Genomic DNA, 18,933 nt, shown 5'->3' with positions numbered 1-18,933 from the left:
TGTTTGTCTCATTCTAGTATCTCTGGATGTTTTTCTTGCTCCATATTTGTGTTTGTGGAATTATTTGTTCCCAACCACACTGTTTGAAAAAATATATCTAGGGATGTTACAATACATCACGATACAAATATGTGAAGATTCAAATCAGTGAGTCATGATATCTGCGTACTTGTTTGATGTCCTACATCACTTCAGTTAGTAGCTGTATCAAGATGCAAAGACCGGACCCATTAAGTTATATTATAGCTATATTGTAGCTCAATGGCTCTGGTAGACATAAAAATTAAAAGGATTCTATTGATCGGATAAAAAAGATATAAGAGAAAATAAGAGCCCAACCGATATCGGACTAACTGCATCAGTAATTTAAAATCGGTATCATCGGTATTTTGCACCGATATGACTCTTAAAGGTATCAGAAGGTCGCTTTCTAAAACAAATAACATACATAAAAAATATTGAAGCTAAAAGGTCTTTAACATATTAAATATTTTCAGAATTTAATTGTTTTGAAGAATTTATATCCTACGTCAGAAATAAAAAAGGATTCTTTGATTTGATAAACAAAAAAAAAAGGGAGGGAAGATTAGAGCTCGACCTATAACATTACTGATGCAGCAGCCGAATGTAAATACCCCTTTTCTCTGTGGCTTTTGCACTGAAATCACTCTGCAAAGGTAGTCAGAAGGCTGACTAGTTCCTGTCAGTACTCAATTGTAGCATCTTTATGGACTTATTGGGTCAGCCTGATAATTAGGAGTTGCAGTAATCCAGCCTAGAAGTAACAAATGCATAGATTAGTTTTTCTGCATCCATCAGTTCTGACATGACTCAGACAAAGGTACTCAGAAGGCTGCTTTCTCAAATAACTTAAAGAATAATTAATGTAAATATATTTTAACATGTTAAATAATTTAACATTTACATTGTGAACCAATTCTAGTTGTTGCTGAGAGCTGCTTCTTCTCTCTTACTCTGTGCTGCTTGATACAGTGTTATAAATCACAGCGCACTCTGCTGGATCAACTTTGCATTGACATAAATATATTACCACAAGCATTTTGTCTGCATTATATACTGGAAAAATACTTTTCATATTGGCACACACTGAATAATAAAAATACCAATACCACACTGATATGGCAATAGGTCAATATGGTGAAAATCATTTAAATTTATCTGAGAAATAAATAAATCTTTTTCAGTCATAATTTGTCTTCAGTCTCATTTCGTTAAAGAAAACCTCCCAGTATCATGAATTGTATTGAATCATGAGTTAATTACATCTCTAAATATATCAGTATAAAGTTAAAAGTCCTGATTGGAAGAAAACACCAAGTTAATGTGAACAGAAAGACTTTATTTGTTTTACATTATTATCTTGGTTACATTCGTATATAAACTTTTAGATTTTTCTAGCATTTTCTTACAGAATGACAGTGATGTTTATCAGATTGCATACCTAGAAAATTAAAGGAATACATGCATCCAAACATGAACAGCATTAAAAGGAGCAACTTTATATAACAAGTAGAAATTCACAACTGAGAGCGCTGCTTGTTCTCGCAGCGCTCGTCAGTCAGGGAAGGAATATTACAGAGGGACGTCCTCTAACGATGCTTAGCAGAGGAAAGCAAGTTCATTGGCTGAACCCATGATCTGGAATCTGAACACCTTTCATTTGAGCGCATGGCTTTCAGCATCAAATTTAAGCAGTTTCCTATAGTTAACACAGTTTGTATTCATGAGTTCTCTCATTAACATGAGGCACCACAAACACAATAATAAAAAAAAGAGCACAACTATTGAAATGGATACAGGAAAGACAACCTCTTAAAAGGTAGTGGAAAGTGCACTTAGTGGGTCTGCCCAGCACAGACCCTGTCCAATCAAACACCAACAATGCCCTCAAAGATTAGATTTCCAACAAACAGCCAATCACATACTGCACTGTGAACTTTGCCTTTCACCGTCTCATAGCTCTCCATCAGGAGATATACCTGCTGTTTAACCACGTGTTCATGTTGTGTTTATTTCTCAGGACGTGCACAACCAAACGGTCCAAATGGATGCGAGCCATCATGTGCATTCTAATGCGTAGTCAAAAGCAAGTATATCTCTGGCATTATGAGGTTTGTGGACAGGGCTCAGTCCCAGCTGCATAGGGCAACAAACATCTACTGCTGCCCCTTTCCCTACACTTTCCCCTGGAATGTGCACATAGTGTTCCCAGTACCTACGAATTCAACACGTAAAGAGTCTCATCGTGACATTTGCCCGCAGAGACAGGAAACGTGGTACAATGATACCTCACCACCTCTTTGAGAAGATGTAACTGTCTCATATGTTAGAATCCAGGGATCATAAATGTTGGGTATCCACAAAAAATAACAAAAAATAAAAAATCGCAATGCCGAAATCAACACTACTTTTCACCAATATTCTGGTATAAACTAAAAACAAGTCCTTTGCTAAAACCTATTCGTTTTACTGGCCAAGTAAAAAAAAAAAAACTGACTGTACACTGGAATCTAGAATCAAGTCAGCAAATGTTTTCACATGTGAGGCCGCGGGTGTTAATTCAGCTCAGATTATTAACGTACACACATTAGGGGCCAAGTGCAGGGACCGGGAGCACGGCCGTGATCTACATGGTAGGGCTCTGATGACTGACCGTCAGCTTTTACAGCATTTTGACAAAAGATGGAACATCACGTGCCAATGATTCATCTCCACATGAGGAGGAAGCTCTAGACTCATGATAGTGTGCATGGCTTTTAAAAAAAAAAAAAAAAAACATTTTGTTCTGTCCTTGATCGAACAAAACAGGAAAATAAACATATAATACTCAGACTATGAGGTTAACATATAAAAAGTACTAGACATATCAACAGAGATGAGGAAAATGTAGAAAAGGTAAAGAACTGATGAATAGAAAAAAGGCATCTTAAGATTATGTTAAGTGTGAGAAATGGCGCTGATGATTGTGACGCAGGAGGTGGTTTGGTATGAGGACAGAAAGAGAGAGAGAGATAAAGATATAAGTAAGAGAGAGAGAGAGAGAGAGAGAGAGAGAGAGAGAGAGATATCTCTGTACTGAAGACATCCTGACAGTTTACAGTCCTCCTCCTGGTCTTCACACCTCTGGGACAGAGTGATCCATGGCTGAGCGCAGGAGGCCGGAGGACATCCTGGAGGAAAAAACACAAAGCATATCCATAAGCTCGTCAGTGAGTAGGATCAGGCAAAATCCATCTTCCCACCGGGTTTGTTTAACGTTGTTACACCTGCTGTTTGATTTAGTTAGTGAGTTAGAAAGTGTGAACATCACCCATAACTTGGTAAAGGGCTGCTTCCAAACCAAGACAAGGCTCTCGCTCTTTAAGAAATTATTTTCCCAGAACCTTTTTCAAGAGTTTGTCTTGACAATTCAGGACAGCACTTGCTCACAAAGATTTGCCGGTAGGCCGAGCATTGCCACACTTAACCGCCGTTTTATTCCCATTTCTTTTTTATTGGTGCAGATTTATGATCTGAAGAGTCTCAGGTTCATTACAGATAGGAGGTCAGCATTTCTGAGACACTCGCTGATTTGCTTAATTCGTAGATTTGTCCCCTCCGTCTCCACTGAACTGACTGCAGTTTACTACAGTTTTCCACTAACAGCAACATTACTTTACTTACCAAATTAAGTAGAATTTACTGATCTTACTTCATCTCACCTATTGGCCAATTAAAAGAAGTAGGAAGTGTTGTATGTATGTATTTATCAACATTTTTCCACTGGGCTTTCATGAGAATACTGATCACAGCTCTGGCAAAAAAAAAAGTTTGTTCCACACCTGGTAAACCTGAATGTTATCCTACCAACAACGTAGGCAATCTGAGTGAGGGGCTAGAGTACAGTTAAACATTTCCAGGATATTTGGTCATTTTAATCAAAACTAGTCAAAACTAGTCTCTACATTTCCAGACTTTCCATGTTTTCCAGGAGGCATGGGTATCGTAATAAATCAAGTGAGAAGTAGACTAATTTCCCCATAAGGCTTCACTTCACAGACCTGGAAGCCTTGTCCATTAATTATATACTGTCAATAGTGTGGACCATAAAATAAAATGATACCTTGTGGCCGTTTAGTTCTGGTCCACTTCCTGTTTAAACTGACTTATTACGAACAAACCAATGGGAGTAAACATGGAAATCATACACACTGACTGGTAACTCAATGATTGGACAGTTTTGGTGATGACCATACTGCATTGTGGGGGCTGTCAAATTCTGGTGACTGACAGCAGGTCATGCACTTCAATGCACCTTATGTGTAGTTACTGTGCCAACGCCTCATTTTCTATGATAATGACGCTAGATTCAAATGCCGAAGTCCTACCTCTTAATCATGTGTTCATAGACGAACTTTGGCATGATGGTGATGGTCATGGCGGTCGGAGAGGTGGTCAGAATGTCCTTGATCTGGGAATCCTGGAATTTTCATACAGAAAGTGTGACTGACATGTGAGGACGTGAATAATGACATACTATCAAATTTGAGGTTTTTAAGTAAAGTTAAAGTCCCCCTCCAGTCAAAACTCAGTGTTTCTTCTTGTTTCTACGGTGAGTTTGATCTTCACTGTGCAGAATGATGTATGTGCAGAGTCTGACACTGGAAGGATGATATATGTCTGGAGGGGATCTTTAACATTTAGGCTACAAACACATTCAGAGCCTTCAGGGCAGGATGAAACTACACGCCTACCAAAGAAAACACTGGACGAAAAGCTAACTGTGGCTACATTACTAAACACCTTTTTACTTCACATTTGCACAGACTTGGAGCTGCTGAATGCTCAACTTACTTACAAATGCTGCACGTTCCCATGTTACACTACATTCTGCCATCCCAACGCAAAATTGAAATTAGCCACCAAACATTTAAAAAAAAGCATCACATACATTTTGTATTTAAACTTCTGTGTTTTCGCACAACACAAGATCAATAAAGTTCATCTTGTCTTACAGCTTCACTTCCTCGTATAATGAGAACTATTTGATGAAAAGAGTCGTATACAGAAACAAAGTGTCTGACCTTAAGTCCAATAATGTTTTGTCCGTTGATTTCACAAATGTAATGGTCAGTCAGCAGGCCGTTGCGGGCAGCAGAGCCATCCTTGACCAGAGAGGTGATTTTACCAGACTTGTAAATGAAGCCCACGTGGCCTGAGCTGTCTTTGTGCATGGTGATGGTGCGCTGAAATGGCCTAAAGACACAAACACAGAGCATTAGGAATCCACAGGCATAAAGAGCCAATCCTGAGAATCTTTCATTGAGAACTACAACGTACCATGTCCATTCATAATTAGAATGAATAGAAAATACTGAAAACTCAGAAACAGATGGCGAACTCAAGAGAACATGAAACTCTCATTTGATAATGTCCATGAAACAGCCAGCAGAGGGAGCCAAACATTTCAGGAAACCGTTTAGAAAACAGATGACAGAAAATCTCACCTGTTAAATACTGAGGTATATACATAGATACTCATTAATACTTTGTATGCAAATTAGGGATGCCCATGTTTTTATATATTTTATATATTGCTACTTGATGATCAGGTAGCAACCTCTCATAAACCCCTTTTCTTTGAACTCCAACAGGCTGTTACAAATGTAAAGAGCTGACTACATGCATTTAAAATCCTGACCATTAGAACTCAATAGAACAGGCAAGATAATGTAATACAATAAAGCACCATTTACACATTAGATAAATGGATGTCGAGTAGTTTCTAAGTGTTGCAATGTTAAACCACAACTGCTCCACCAAACGTAAAAAGACAAGTCAGGTCTACAGATCTCCACATTGGAGGGCACATTAATCTCATGTATTATTCCATAATACATTTGAATGTACATTATAGTCTAATGCGGCGGCTCACAAAGCACTTCTGAGTAATTTGCTCTCAATCTCTCAAAAAAATTGGACATGCAGTATTATTAAAACTATTATAAAATATTTGTTGACACTTTTGATTGAAACTAAACTAAAATACTCCTCACCTGTCCCTGACCACGAGCTCAATGCGGGTCTCAGCTGCGGCCTTCAGGGCCTTGTGGGCCTTGTCTACGCTCCAGCCGGCACAGTTCTGCCCGTTGATCTGAAGGACCTGGTCCCCGAAGCGCAGGCCAGCCAGGGCCGCGGGGGAGTTAGCCTGCACCAGCTGGACAAACACTCCCTGAGAGATGAAAAGAAGAAACAGATAAAACAAAGTGAGTCTGAGGACTGGAGCAAGACAGGAAGACAGACACTGATAGACAAAACAATAGAGCAACTCAAAAGCAAGGAAAATATTGCAAAACAAAACAGAATCAGCAGAAGGTTCATGTCTAATGATGTCCACACAATGTGATGATGTTATTTGATTGGAATGATGTCCTTCATTTGAGTAATTCCACCACTAACAAATTGAATCTTTTAATCTTTTAGCCAAATCATTTCAGTCATTTCAAAGGCTGTCCACTGTATTTGTGCAACTGCATACAAATAATAATGAATAATTTACTGCATCCAAGAGCCCATTACCACCCACTAGCTTCCCCAGTTATCTAAAGAGATCAAGCACAAACTTTGTTTGTTTTCCTTCCAACATATTAATGGTTCTTTGCTCTCAGTACCGATAATAACCCCAGTCATTAACTTTAGCAAGTTACCCTAATTATAGCCAACGCACATGTCCCATAATACTTACTCGATTATAAACAGCTCAGCAGTTGTTGACTACTAATGGGTAATATAGTTGTGGTCAACTTCATCAGATTTATCCAAATAACACTAATGCCTGCATTATAATGACTGTACCGTGTAGCTGCTTTAAGTTGTTCAGTTCAGGCTTGTGAGCAAAACAAAGATTTATTATTATTATTATTATTATTATTATTATTATTATTATTAATTATTAGATGTAAGCCAACCTCAAGCTTTTTAATGTTCATTCTGTGCAAACTCCTTCTTAATGAGCCAGACACTTCATCTAAAATCAGTAAATATGACATAAATAAGACCACCACCCCAAAAAGCAGTTGACCATTTTTTCCCCACAAAACCTTGTGACTAGTATTAGTTGCTAAACTAGTATTGGCCTCTAGTGCACATGCTTCAGATATTGAGCAAAACATGTTAAACATTGAGTGTTGACACCAAGTTAAGCAGAGTTTGACCCAGATCACAACCATGACCGTGTGTTGCAGTAGAATATGGAAGTGTGGATATCCTTCATCAGTGTTGTCAAAGGGGTGTTAACAGCAGTCAGGGCCTGAATAATTCATGTGAGAACAGGTGCCACAGGTCAAAGACTTTGTGCCGCTAACTCACATTGTCGATGGCCCTGAGCCGGAGTCCCACTTTCCTGTCCTGGTCCTTACAGAGGATAATCTCCCGCAGCCCTGGGCGGATCTCTGCCCTCCTGATGCCGACGTCAGCCCCTGTCACCGGCCGCACCATCCCACCGACGCCTGAGCTGGAGGGCAGTGCCACTTGCTGCGGAGGGGGAAGCCAGACAGAAAGGGAGGTGAGAAAAGGAAAGAGGTGAGTTGAGAAGCAAGAATAAGGAAATTGAGTGAGAGAGGGAGGGGTGAGAGGAAGAAAGTATTACATTTAAAATTCAGCTGGAGATTAAAAAAAAGGAATGCTTCATCAAACAGAGGTATGTGGGAGGATTCAATCTCATCTCCTCCTCCACCAGTGAATGAGATCAGGAAAGCTTTGGGCGCTGCTTTTGAAACAGCATCATTAATGTGCTTTTGATCTAACAACGGTGAAATTAAAAACATCAGAAGAATAATGGTCGAGGTGAAGATATCAGCGAATGGCAGCGAACACAGATGGTTAAATGCCAACTGACAAGCTAGGGTTGCTGTGAGAGCCTTGACATCTGCAGGATCCGCATGTACACAATACACACACGCAGTTGGAGGGGAGTGAAGAGCTTACACCCTCCCACACACACTGCTCCAGGCCCGCGGTGAGTCACTCGGTAATGTGGATCTCCAGGAACGGAATACTGTTGTGCTCTGATATAGCTACTAAAAACAGGGTTTTAATCAGGGTTTGAAGCAAGAGGCTTAAAAAGATACAATATGTAACATTTCTGCATTTAGATGTCTAAAAATGACAACACAGGTTCTACATTTTGTTGAGATGTGTTCTTACATAATCCCAAAGTTTCCAACAATGTTCAAACCCAGAGAAAATCCTAATTTTATTATATGTAACAATGCATTTGAGTGCCTGTCGATGGCGTCACGGCTACAAGTCGCTACTAGCATAAAACCCCTAAATCTGAGATCAAACTGTCAGCGGTCAGGTTGCATTGTGGGTGATGTAGGCACCAGGTTTTGACAAGGAATGTGACTGTGTGGAATAAAAAAAGACGATATCTCTTGTTCTGCTGCATGGATTTTTATCCTTTTTTTCTTTAAACTGACCATCATGAGTCAGTGTCAGGAGTGCAATGCAATCTGATGGGGGACTCTTTTAGTAATGCCTCCACGCTTACACATGTTTACAAACACACTTACATTGTCAGCCACAGGCAACAAAGCCAGGTTCCTCTGGACTTCCTCACTGTTGAGGGCCAGACCCATATAGTCTCCCAGCTCCTCCAGGTTCGGGTACAAGCCTGGAACGATGTAGAGAGAGGTGGAAAGGGGGAGGGTGGGTGAAAAGGGGAGAAGGACGGAGGGAGGCCGAGCAGGTGGGAGAGGAGGAAAGTGAGAGACAGGTGGTTGGTAGGGTAGAGAGACCAGAGGGGAGAGAGAGAGAGAGAAAAAAAGGAGATTACCAAATGTTACATAATGAATAAATGAATACATACTTAGAATCTGGCGATAGAATACGTATCACCACACAGGGGTTATGATTCAATATATTGTGATATATTGTGATACTGTAAGCGAGGCCATATATTGCTTTTTTTTAATTATCTAATTTTAGGATAACTGTCATAGTGCAAAGAAAACACCACCATATGCATAAAATCTGAGGTTAAACACGTTTAACAGCCAGAACAGTGGGTCTGTATTAGTATTCATTACAGTCCCTGTAACATCACAGCCCTCACTTTACGTTTACAGCACTGCTTTCTAGCAGTTCAGGCTTTCACCCAAAAAAACTAACACATAATAATTTTTCAATATTTTCTTACACTTGTCCTTTCTGCCTAGGCTTTCTGTTAGTGCTTCTCCTACACTGCAGCACTGAAGACAGGTCTGGTACTGTATCCATTTTGTTGTGAATTCACATGTGTGCAGTACTCTTTCCTACACTTTATATTTACTCATGCCGTCCATCTCAGTCGGGTCATGCTTGAGCTACAATGTTCCCTCCATTGGAAGAATGCTGATAATGAGCACTCTGTGTTGCAGTGCAGTAAAACTTTCCTGGCATCAGTATGCACTTCCTTGCTATGACGGAAAGGCTGCTAAGTGTTTGGTATGATCTGTATGTTATCTGTATTCATGAGACCTTCAGCGGGTCAGGTGGCAGCATCTTATCTCTTCCTCAGAAAAATCTGGTCTAGTAACAGTTGAGTTCCCGGATATGAACCAAGATGCACCTCTGCATTCTAACAAACTCATACAATGTAAGATATGGTTGGGATTAAGCTTGGTATTCCTGATACTGTGTCTCTCCTCTGTCTTCTTCACTGTTTGGACAGTGTGTACCTGTGTGTCCCTCTCCTTCCCTCCAGCATCACTGTTCTGTTCTGGCAACAAGAGCCTGTCGTTGCCTTTGCAGCAGAGCAAGGATGACTGCATTTATCCTGGCAAAGGTAAATCAAGGACATGTATGGAAGGTAGTGAGAGGTCGGAAAACAAGTATAAGCTACATCAGCCAGGGGCTACGTAGTGGCAGCAGTGTTTCCTCTAGGATTTTTTTATAGCAGTGCCCCCCCCAAAATCACGTGTGTCATATTATGTAGGTTGATGCCACCTTGCCAGTCGGGAGAGGAGCCACAACATCTTTTCCGTCAAGTAAAGCCTTCATTGCCCTTCTTTCACTGAAGAAATACTCTCCAGTTCTGATAGAACTGATGATGGCAGTATCTATGCTAACCACCATGGGAGGCACCATTGTTGTTTAACAAACATTGTCTCTTTGCTGCGTCACACTTAGCGCCCACCCCCATAGCTGCCAGTACAGGATGCCGACTGGTCTGGTACCACTGTAGTTTGGCCATAAATGCTAAGATCAAAGCCTGGCAAGGTGGTTTCTTGCGTGATTTTGTCCAGAGTCCAGCTACATTGCAAGGTTAGGTACTGCCTTAACTGGAAGAAAATACTTTCTTCAAGCCATCTTCCAAACGTTAACCACCGCCATCATAGTCGCCAAATACTACCCAAATCACCGATATTTGTCGACCTGGGAATGAGACTCAACTATCAGCTATTGAAAGAATGACTGACCCCACCTTTAAGAACCAGGTTAACTACAGGGTCCACACAATAATAACAGATCATTTTGGCTTCTTATTTTGCCAAACAAGTGTCAGCTGAATACAGATTTAACATGTATATAAGAATGCAAATAATGTGGATGAATCAATGACATACATCATCGTACTAATGACTTAAGTATCAGTGCTACTGCTGGAACACAAAGAAACCTTATTAGAGTTAACATCATAGGTCATTTTTTTGCCAAATATGGTAGTGTAGGGTCATATTACGCCCTCATATATGTGGAAGTGGGTTCCCAAGAGAACTTTATAGTTGGCTGTATGAGCTGATCTTGACCAGTTGTTGGCATGTCTTTACCAGGAATCAGAAGTTAGGAGACAAAAGTGGAATGGAACAAACAAGGCAAAGTTTGGGCCAGTAAAGGTCAATACAGTGTAACAAACACACATCAACCAACAAAATGTACATACAGTACGAGGAAGTAGCTCAGGGATTTGGATCCACGTCAATACTTATGTAAATTTAATATTCACTGAAGCTCATTGTTTCAACAGCAATGACTGTGCAATGGCTGTGCCAGGTGGAGTCAAGTCTAAAGTCAACATGGTTTGATTAAGACATTTCAACCACACACACACTCCACCCAGACAAATCATCAGTTACAGGTGACGGCTCCGGTCATGGTCCAGAAAATGCACAAAGCGAGAAAACACCCACACATTGTTGGCCTAATATCAAAAGTATATACAAGTATATAAAATGATAGAAAAATCCAGATCCTGATTCATTCTGTACTCCTATACTAGGCCCTAATAAAAAAACCACTAAATGCATTTCATTATTTCACAAAACTGAAAAAGCCTAGTCATAACAGTTGCCCTCTGTGTTTTCCTCATTTATGTTTGTGTGCTCTCGTGTTTTATCACCGTCTCTTTCACTGAACTCTCCCACACACGCCTGCTCCACATCTACCCACATAATGTGAAAAAGTGAACTGCTCTTTATTTCAATTCAATGCTATTTCACTGTTCATGCAATTTACCCCTCGCCTGACCGCTTCCTTCTCAAATGTCTATCTTCAGCTACAGTATTCAGAAATTAGCCCTTGAACTCAAAACTCCCTAATTCCAAAAGGAGCCAGTGGAATTTCTAAGAAATGGTTGATTATGATTTTCATATTAGGTACGGTTTCTCCACACCATGCCCGAGTATGATTATACACTTGTGTCACAATCTACCTGACATTTGCTTATGTTGTTGCTACAGTGTAGAAAACCCCGCCAATCACAAGATTCCAAGCTCATACACCTCACTAAGGCGGAAGTTTCCCTTTCTACGGAGCAATTACATAAGAGCACCGCTTAAGAGAAAATGGTGGAAAGCTGGCTCATTAAGTGAACGACGGCCACAAGAAATGATTAACAAAGAATACAAATTTATTTCCTACTTTCTTGTTTTGGTACTATTGTTTTCACACCTCATGGGAACCCGAGTAAACCTGAACCATACTGACGCAACCTTTTGAGGTGGCTAGGTCGTTAATCCGTACCCGGGTGCAGTACACGGTGTAAAATGTGTCTAACTGAAGCTGTACTAAAATCACAATTTACATTATTTTGCAGCTTTAAAGACCCTGAAAGAAAGAAAATACATCACGCGGTTGGGGTGATTTAAAGGTAGTGATCGCAATTTATAGCATTAGCGTATATGGCTGGACTGTGGTCCAGTGTTGATGTCCCCTTACACCTCCCCTCTCTGCTTCTATACTCAATGCCAGGAGAACAAACTCCTCTCGTCTCTCCTCTAGCTCACCCTTACGCTCGCCCTCCTCCCTCCCACCCTCCTTTTCAAATCAACTCCTCCTCCTCCTCCTCCTCCTCCTCCTCCTCCTCCTCCTCCTCTCTCTTTCTCCCATCATGCCCCGTCCCAGCACAACTGCCAGAGCCAGTCGCCATGGTGACTCATAGCGAGCTCTGCTGAGGTAAAAACAAAAGACCAAAGGCCTACAGGACTTTGCATCCAAACTGAGAAAAGAGAAACTGAATGAGTGGGAGAATGTGAAAAAGGGGGAGTAGTGAGTGAAAATCAGCTCAAAAGTTGTGTTCTGTAATCTCTAAAGAGCCCCTTGCCCATCATTTACACACGTTTACTCTTTTGTGCATGCCTCCTTTTTCTCTCTTTCCTCCCATCTCACTCTGGCTTACTGCAGAGTTCAAGCCTACTTGCACACAAACTCAGAAAAACGTAAACCCCTGAGCAGAAATACAATGAGAGACAAAGACACAGAGAGTCACAAACACAGAGGGAAAGAGGGAGAAATCAGCTGGTGTGGGGAGGCCCATTTACTCCTGTTATTGTGAAAGACCCCATAACTCCTCCTCCCATCCCAGTCCTCTCACACCACCCGTCCTTATCCCTTCCTAAGACTACAGAACTGTTCTCCAACGAAGAATAGCACAGGCTCAGAAGCACAGACCCCCCACATTGAGACACCAACCAATATCCAGTATACGAAACAAAAGGAACAGAGACTAAATGACAAGGAAAAACGGAAAGCAGATACCAGTGAAGGTGTTTCTGTTACAGTAGTTTGTAACACATTTTCAGTATATGTGAGACTCACTTGATCCTGGCATCCCAGCAGTGGCAAGCTGAGGCTGGTAGGTTCCCTCAGTGATGGCTGGCATGGGGGTGGCAGTCTGGGCAAACTGGGCCTGGGCCTAGAAAGTAATCAGAAGCGCCAGTCAACTGGAGGTGTACTTGGACATAAAATGGTAAATACTGGATGAAAGGCAGCTGTCATGAGTGGAACATAAACGAGAAAGGAGAAATGATTAAAGTAGGGTTGTTAAGGAAACAGAGTCGACACTCAAACCCTAAAAGAGTGGTTTTACTCAGAGGGAACCGCCTTCATTATTGGGCCTACGCAACACACCTAATGGTAATTTATTCTTTCACAGTGTATAGGAGTTAACAGCTTATATCTTCACTGACATGCAAATGTAATGCTAAAAGTTGAGCTTAGTGAATTTTCTGTTGACTTCAATGAAGTTGGGGGACTCACAAGAAGCAGAGCCCAAGACATCCTGACTTTTGGTCCTTGATATGGGTCAAGCTCCAAAAATACTGGATCTTGCATTGCCCCAGATCCTCCTGACTCTTAAATGCTCACTTCTTTCAAACCCCACACCGCCAGCAGGCTCTCTGTTGAAAGTCTCAAACCCAATCTCAGGCCCAAACTTCTGAAAGTTCGAGAACCACAGAAGACATTATAATATTGTATCTGCTTTCAGAGGTGGTGTGAGCTGAATTTAATGGTAATTACCCCAAATAAATTGAGTAAACTGGGTATATCTTTAACCCCCCCTGCAATTTTGCTATATTTGCTACATATATACTGCACGGACAAGCAGGAAGCATGAGCTCTTTTTGTAATCTAGTTTAAAAAGTGGCACAAAAATATGGCACAGGTTACTACAGATTACCAAGCATATCGTGTCCACATAGATGTCTCTGTCTAAAAACGATTCACTCCAACACACTTACCTTGATGACCTTGTCGACCTTCAGGTCCTCGAGGGATGGATACAGGGACATCTTAAGGAGAAAACACAAACAGCAGTGAATGGAGGACCTTGAGAAAAGGGCCAGATTAGCCTCACCAGACTACTGACTGGGATAACCTCATATGACCATGACATCATCTATTACCTTTGAACTCCATTAAGTTACTTTCTAGAGTAACATTGAATCAAAGGACTCCTTATGGTGTGAAAGGGATGGTAGTGCTGAGGATGCGAGTGAGAATTAAAACCAACTCTAGCTGTATGCAGCTTTCAGCCACATCCCGTTTATTGTTGCTGTTTACCTAATCTAATAAATAAATGACTGATAAAGAAAATCCAACTTTACCCGCACTACAACATCTGCTTCACATGCATTAGGCAGGTAGCCATTTCTTCCAGGATAAACTTACAAATCCAATCAACTATCGACATGTATCATGATATAATGAATTTCTCTAGACCTCTGGATATTGTTGCTAGGCAGATATCTCACACATACATTACGATAAACATCACAATTTGCATTCATTAACAGAATTTGGGTGAGTTATAATTACATCTAAGATAAGGCAATACAGTGTGAACATAATCTAAGTACCCAGTGCACTTCCATAAAACAGGTGCACTTATTCTGATGCGCATCATGACTTTTTGGAGTCACAGCTGATCGCTTCACCCTGGCACCACTTCTTCTTATCTAATCTCTTCTCATGCAGGGTGAGCTTAAGGTATATGTGTGTACTGACTTATTGCTGTAAATGATAAACATGTGGACCACAGTACGAGGTGAGAGGAGGACAGAGAGCGTGCAGGCAGAAGTAGCATAGGATGTGAGAAGAAAGGAACATATTTCTGTTTTGTTCATCCACTCTCAAGCTCAACTGCACTTTTCATGATAAAGCTTTCTGTTGAAGCACTTCAGTCTGTACATATGGGTGACTTGTGTGAAGTACAGGCTGCCACAAAACATAATGCATGATGGGTGGAGGGTGGAGGCACAAAAGCACAGATAATGGTCAATGGCTGTCAGGATGTTGTTCTGATAATAACAGTGGTCTACTCTGACCAAACTAAACAAAGAAGAACTCATTACCACAGCACATAAACAAAACAGCAGCCTGATAAGGAAGTGATAATAAAATAAGTTTGAGTCTGACGGAAGTTTGTTTAAATTTAGTTCTTTCTTTCATCTGTCTTGATAATGCCCACATTGCTCCCTGTGCCCTGGTGTCTGTTGATAGTGATTTGGAAGAACAAAATAAGGCAGTGGCCGATCACATATAGAGTTAACATTTAAAAATGTTAACTGGCCAAGGCGCATCCAATAACAAAGTCCCCAGTTCGATTCAAGCTGGGGACCTTTGCTGCATGTCATCACAGTCTTCCAGTGTGTTTCTGTCTCTACTGTCAACCGTCAAATAAAGTACTATATGTATGCACTGATCAAGGTCTCTCTTCCAGTAAGGGCTTCTACTATTTTCAATTAATCTGTTAATTATTTGTTTTACAGTTTGGTCTTTAAAATGTCAGAAAAGTGTGAGAATGCAAACACAACTTTGCATCTTCAAATAACTCCAAGACATTCAACTTATTATCACAGGAGACAAAGAAAAACAGATAATATTCATATTTCAGAAAACTGACTTACTACTTAACAACTCACTGATTATCAGTTAATTATTGCAACTCTACTCCTGATTTATAAAGACACTGCATTTAATGTGGATTTAATGTGGATTGCTACCAATCCTATGTGTGGGATCCGTGAGTCCCTAAAGCGAAAACATTATCGATGTGCGATAGCGATGTGATTTCACTTTAATCTTTGCAATCCTTCTACTTTTATATCAAAAAAGTGAAGAGGACAGAAGTATCACTGATTTCTTTCCCATTTTCTTGCCTGCACTGTAACAACTGTGTGTCACTATCACAAGATATGTGACCTTACTCAATGAGGAACAGAAAATCAAAGGGAGGAGGACTTGACAACTAAAGTCAAGTAAAAAACACAGATTCCCTGTATTTCATACTGTTAAACCCTATCATATAGAATTTCCAAAAAAGCTTATGCACCATACTGCACCAACAAAAACTCAACAAATGTTTTAAAGAGTACAAAACATCACAAACATAATAGTCCACACAGATATGTAATGTGCACACAGTGGTAGGATGTGGTCAAACATTCATGTTGACAGCAGTAGGCAAAAAGTGCATTGAGTCCTAAATAAACTAATCATCTTTACCACAATCACATAACTGCAACGTCTCACTCTCCCAGCTACTCCAGCCACTACTCCAGTCTGTTATTCTCAGTCCTCACAGACAGTGCATCATTGTGTCAGTGGACAGAGGAGCATTTTAATACCTTCTAGTGTTTACTTTACAGCTGTGTTTGTTTGCTTGCTTTATATTCCTCCCTCATTCGGACTAGCAGGCCAGTGGTATAAGTGAATAAGCCTGGAAAAAATGAGTGTTCTTGGGAAGTTCTTGCAGTGACATAACCTAAATCCTTGAGTCACTTCTGCAACTGCAGCTCAAAAGAAGTGGAAAGTGACGTTCTTTGAAATGTAAAAGGAAAATGAAGTGCATTTATACAGCGTTTTCAACCGTAACAGACAAAGCTCTTCACAATGCTGCCCCTCGTTCACCCATTCACACACACTCATACGCCAATGGCGGCAGAGGTGTCATGCAGGGTTCTGGCCTGCCCATCGGTGGCAACTTTGGATTCAGAAAACTATTTTTATTCATCGATTCATCATTTTGCTGTTTTGTCTGTAAAATGACAGAAATTTGTGGAAAATGTTCCCCAAAGCCCAGGGTGTTTAAAGTTTATTGTCACAGAGGACTAAAGAAACCAAAGAATGTTCACATTTGAGAAGCTGAAATCAAAGAATTTGGACATTATTCCTTTAAAAATGATGAGTCATTGGTTATGAAAACGGCTGGCAATCCATTTAATAGTTGACAACTAATCGATTAAGTGACTAATGGTTGCAGCCCTGCTCTAGGAAACTTCAACTCCAACTTTCAAACTTTGTGATTAACGGACGGCCGCACTGTTATATCCAGGCTTTGGCAGTAACAGATCAATGTACTGATTTACATAATCACGATAAAAAAAAGGTAAAACTGTAATCCATTAGCTGTAATTACCTTACAGTTAGGATTATTTAGCATGATTACACTTTTAATATACGTCAGTTTTTCTTTTCTTTTTTAAATACACTGAGCAGAGGACACATTTTTGATGCTAAAAATCGTTCTATTTCCCATTCTGTTTTCCACGGTTACATTGTTCTGTTGATTCTTTTCTCCTGTTTCTGTATTTACTTATTTGGCGTTGAGGTAATCCAAAAGTAACGGAAAGTAATCAAGTTACATTACTTTAATACTGTGATACTGGGTTTAGGTTACTGACTACATTTTTAAACAGGTAATTATCAGGTTACATTTTCAAAGTAACCCTCCCAACCCTGCTTATACAGAAATGTATCTGAACAACAAACAGGTGAGACAGGCATTGCTGTGCTCGCTGCTACTCAGCAACTCGGTTAGCAAAGCAAAAGCTCTGGTGAACACTGGAAAGGAACTTCAGTAAGCCTGAACGAATTGGTTATTTACAAGAATGTGGTCTTCTTGGCAGCTTATTCCGGTCTATTGACACGGCTGGGAAACAGATAGGGAGTGGGGAGGAGGAGAAGAAGGAGGAGGAGGAGGAAGAGGATGACTGACAACGGTAAAAAAGGACACAGAGGTCTCTGCTGCACACCCTTTCTAATGCGGCCATTAAATAAAATGGGCCACATTATATCACATGGGGCCAGACAGATATTATACCGTTAACCGTCCTCTATAAACCATGAGCTAAGTTAGCTCATGGTTTATTGACGCTGTAACAACACAGGAACTGCGTTGTTTAGTCAGGGCTTCACTGGCGGTAGCTTAATGATAACAGACAAGGCGTTTCCTATATCTTCTAATATTGAGGCAAACATCTGTGTACGATTTAAATGAGGAACTACAGTGAAGTTATGTCTGTCTTATGACTGGTTAAGTTACGACATTACATGTTAGCTACCATAAAGGTGTCTCAGTGCACAGGCATTAAACATTAACCAACCGCACCGCTGTTAGCTGCTTAAAGCAGACACACAAATCTAACGTTAACTTAGTTAGTTAGGCAAAATTAGAGCAGACTGAAATGTACATGAATTATGACTAAACTAATGTGTTTCAGCCGAGTGGACCGTCTTTGTTCCGACACAGCAGGGAAGCGAAGAGCTAGCCGTAACGTTAGCTTGTTAGGTAAACGAGACGCGGATGTACCGGTGAGGGAGGGTTTGGGTCAACGGTTCGGTAGAGACGGGCTCACCTTTAATGTCTTGCTTGTAAAATCAGCTCAAACACTTGGGAATCTCAGACAGCAGCAAACTCCTTTGTTTTTCCTTCTCTCTCCTCGTCGCTGTGGCTCTCCGTCGTTCACTTGAAACGGCACTAGAGGGGATTTCTGGAAAGTGATGTCACTGCTGGCTTCCTGGTCGGGCACACCACGTCAATCAATGTTGACGTCGTAAGCCACGCCCCGTATCGGTCACATGAGCGTTGACTCACAATAACCGTTCCTCACCTGTAACCGTACCTGTAGTTGATCAGAGGGGAGAGCCGCTGCTGTATGAGAAGACTTTAGCAAATATTTACAATGCCCTGAAGATTTAACTGCAAACCTTTTCCTCAGCAACAGTTAACGCATAAACTGGGCCTTTTCTTTCCCAATATGTATGGGACCTTAGCAACTCCCGATGGTTATTGTTCTACATTGATTTATTGATATAAAGGACCAGTGTGTAACATTTAGGACAGGAGTCAACCTTTACTATCAAAAGATCATTTTGACCAAATAATAGGCT

At 40.7% G+C, this 18,933-nt stretch overlaps 1 protein-coding gene across 1 annotated transcript; it reads right to left on the bottom strand.

Annotated features, from left to right (window-relative positions):
* Positions 1 to 1,339: 1,339 nt before the first annotated feature.
* Positions 1,340 to 18,565, bottom strand: sdcbp2 (syndecan binding protein (syntenin) 2). The gene is made up of 9 exons (XM_051425512.1): positions 18,399 to 18,565; positions 14,001 to 14,051; positions 13,078 to 13,174; positions 8,574 to 8,674; positions 7,369 to 7,533; positions 6,057 to 6,232; positions 5,085 to 5,256; positions 4,389 to 4,480; positions 1,340 to 3,191 (listed from the first exon to the last, which is right to left on the bottom strand). Exons 2-9 carry the CDS (start codon positions 14,049 to 14,051, stop codon positions 3,137 to 3,139), a joined length of 909 nt encoding a protein of 302 aa, XP_051281472.1. The 5' UTR covers positions 18,399 to 18,565; the 3' UTR covers positions 1,340 to 3,136.
* Between the last annotated feature and the right edge of the window lie 368 nt (positions 18,566 to 18,933).

Source organism: Dicentrarchus labrax, unplaced genomic scaffold, assembly GCF_905237075.1.
Source record: "Dicentrarchus labrax unplaced genomic scaffold, dlabrax2021, whole genome shotgun sequence".
In the NCBI taxonomy this organism is placed as follows: domain Eukaryota; kingdom Metazoa; phylum Chordata; class Actinopteri; family Moronidae; genus Dicentrarchus; species Dicentrarchus labrax.
Note: the sequence above shows the minus strand (reverse complement) of the source record. Positions and strands in the feature narration are given on the sequence as shown.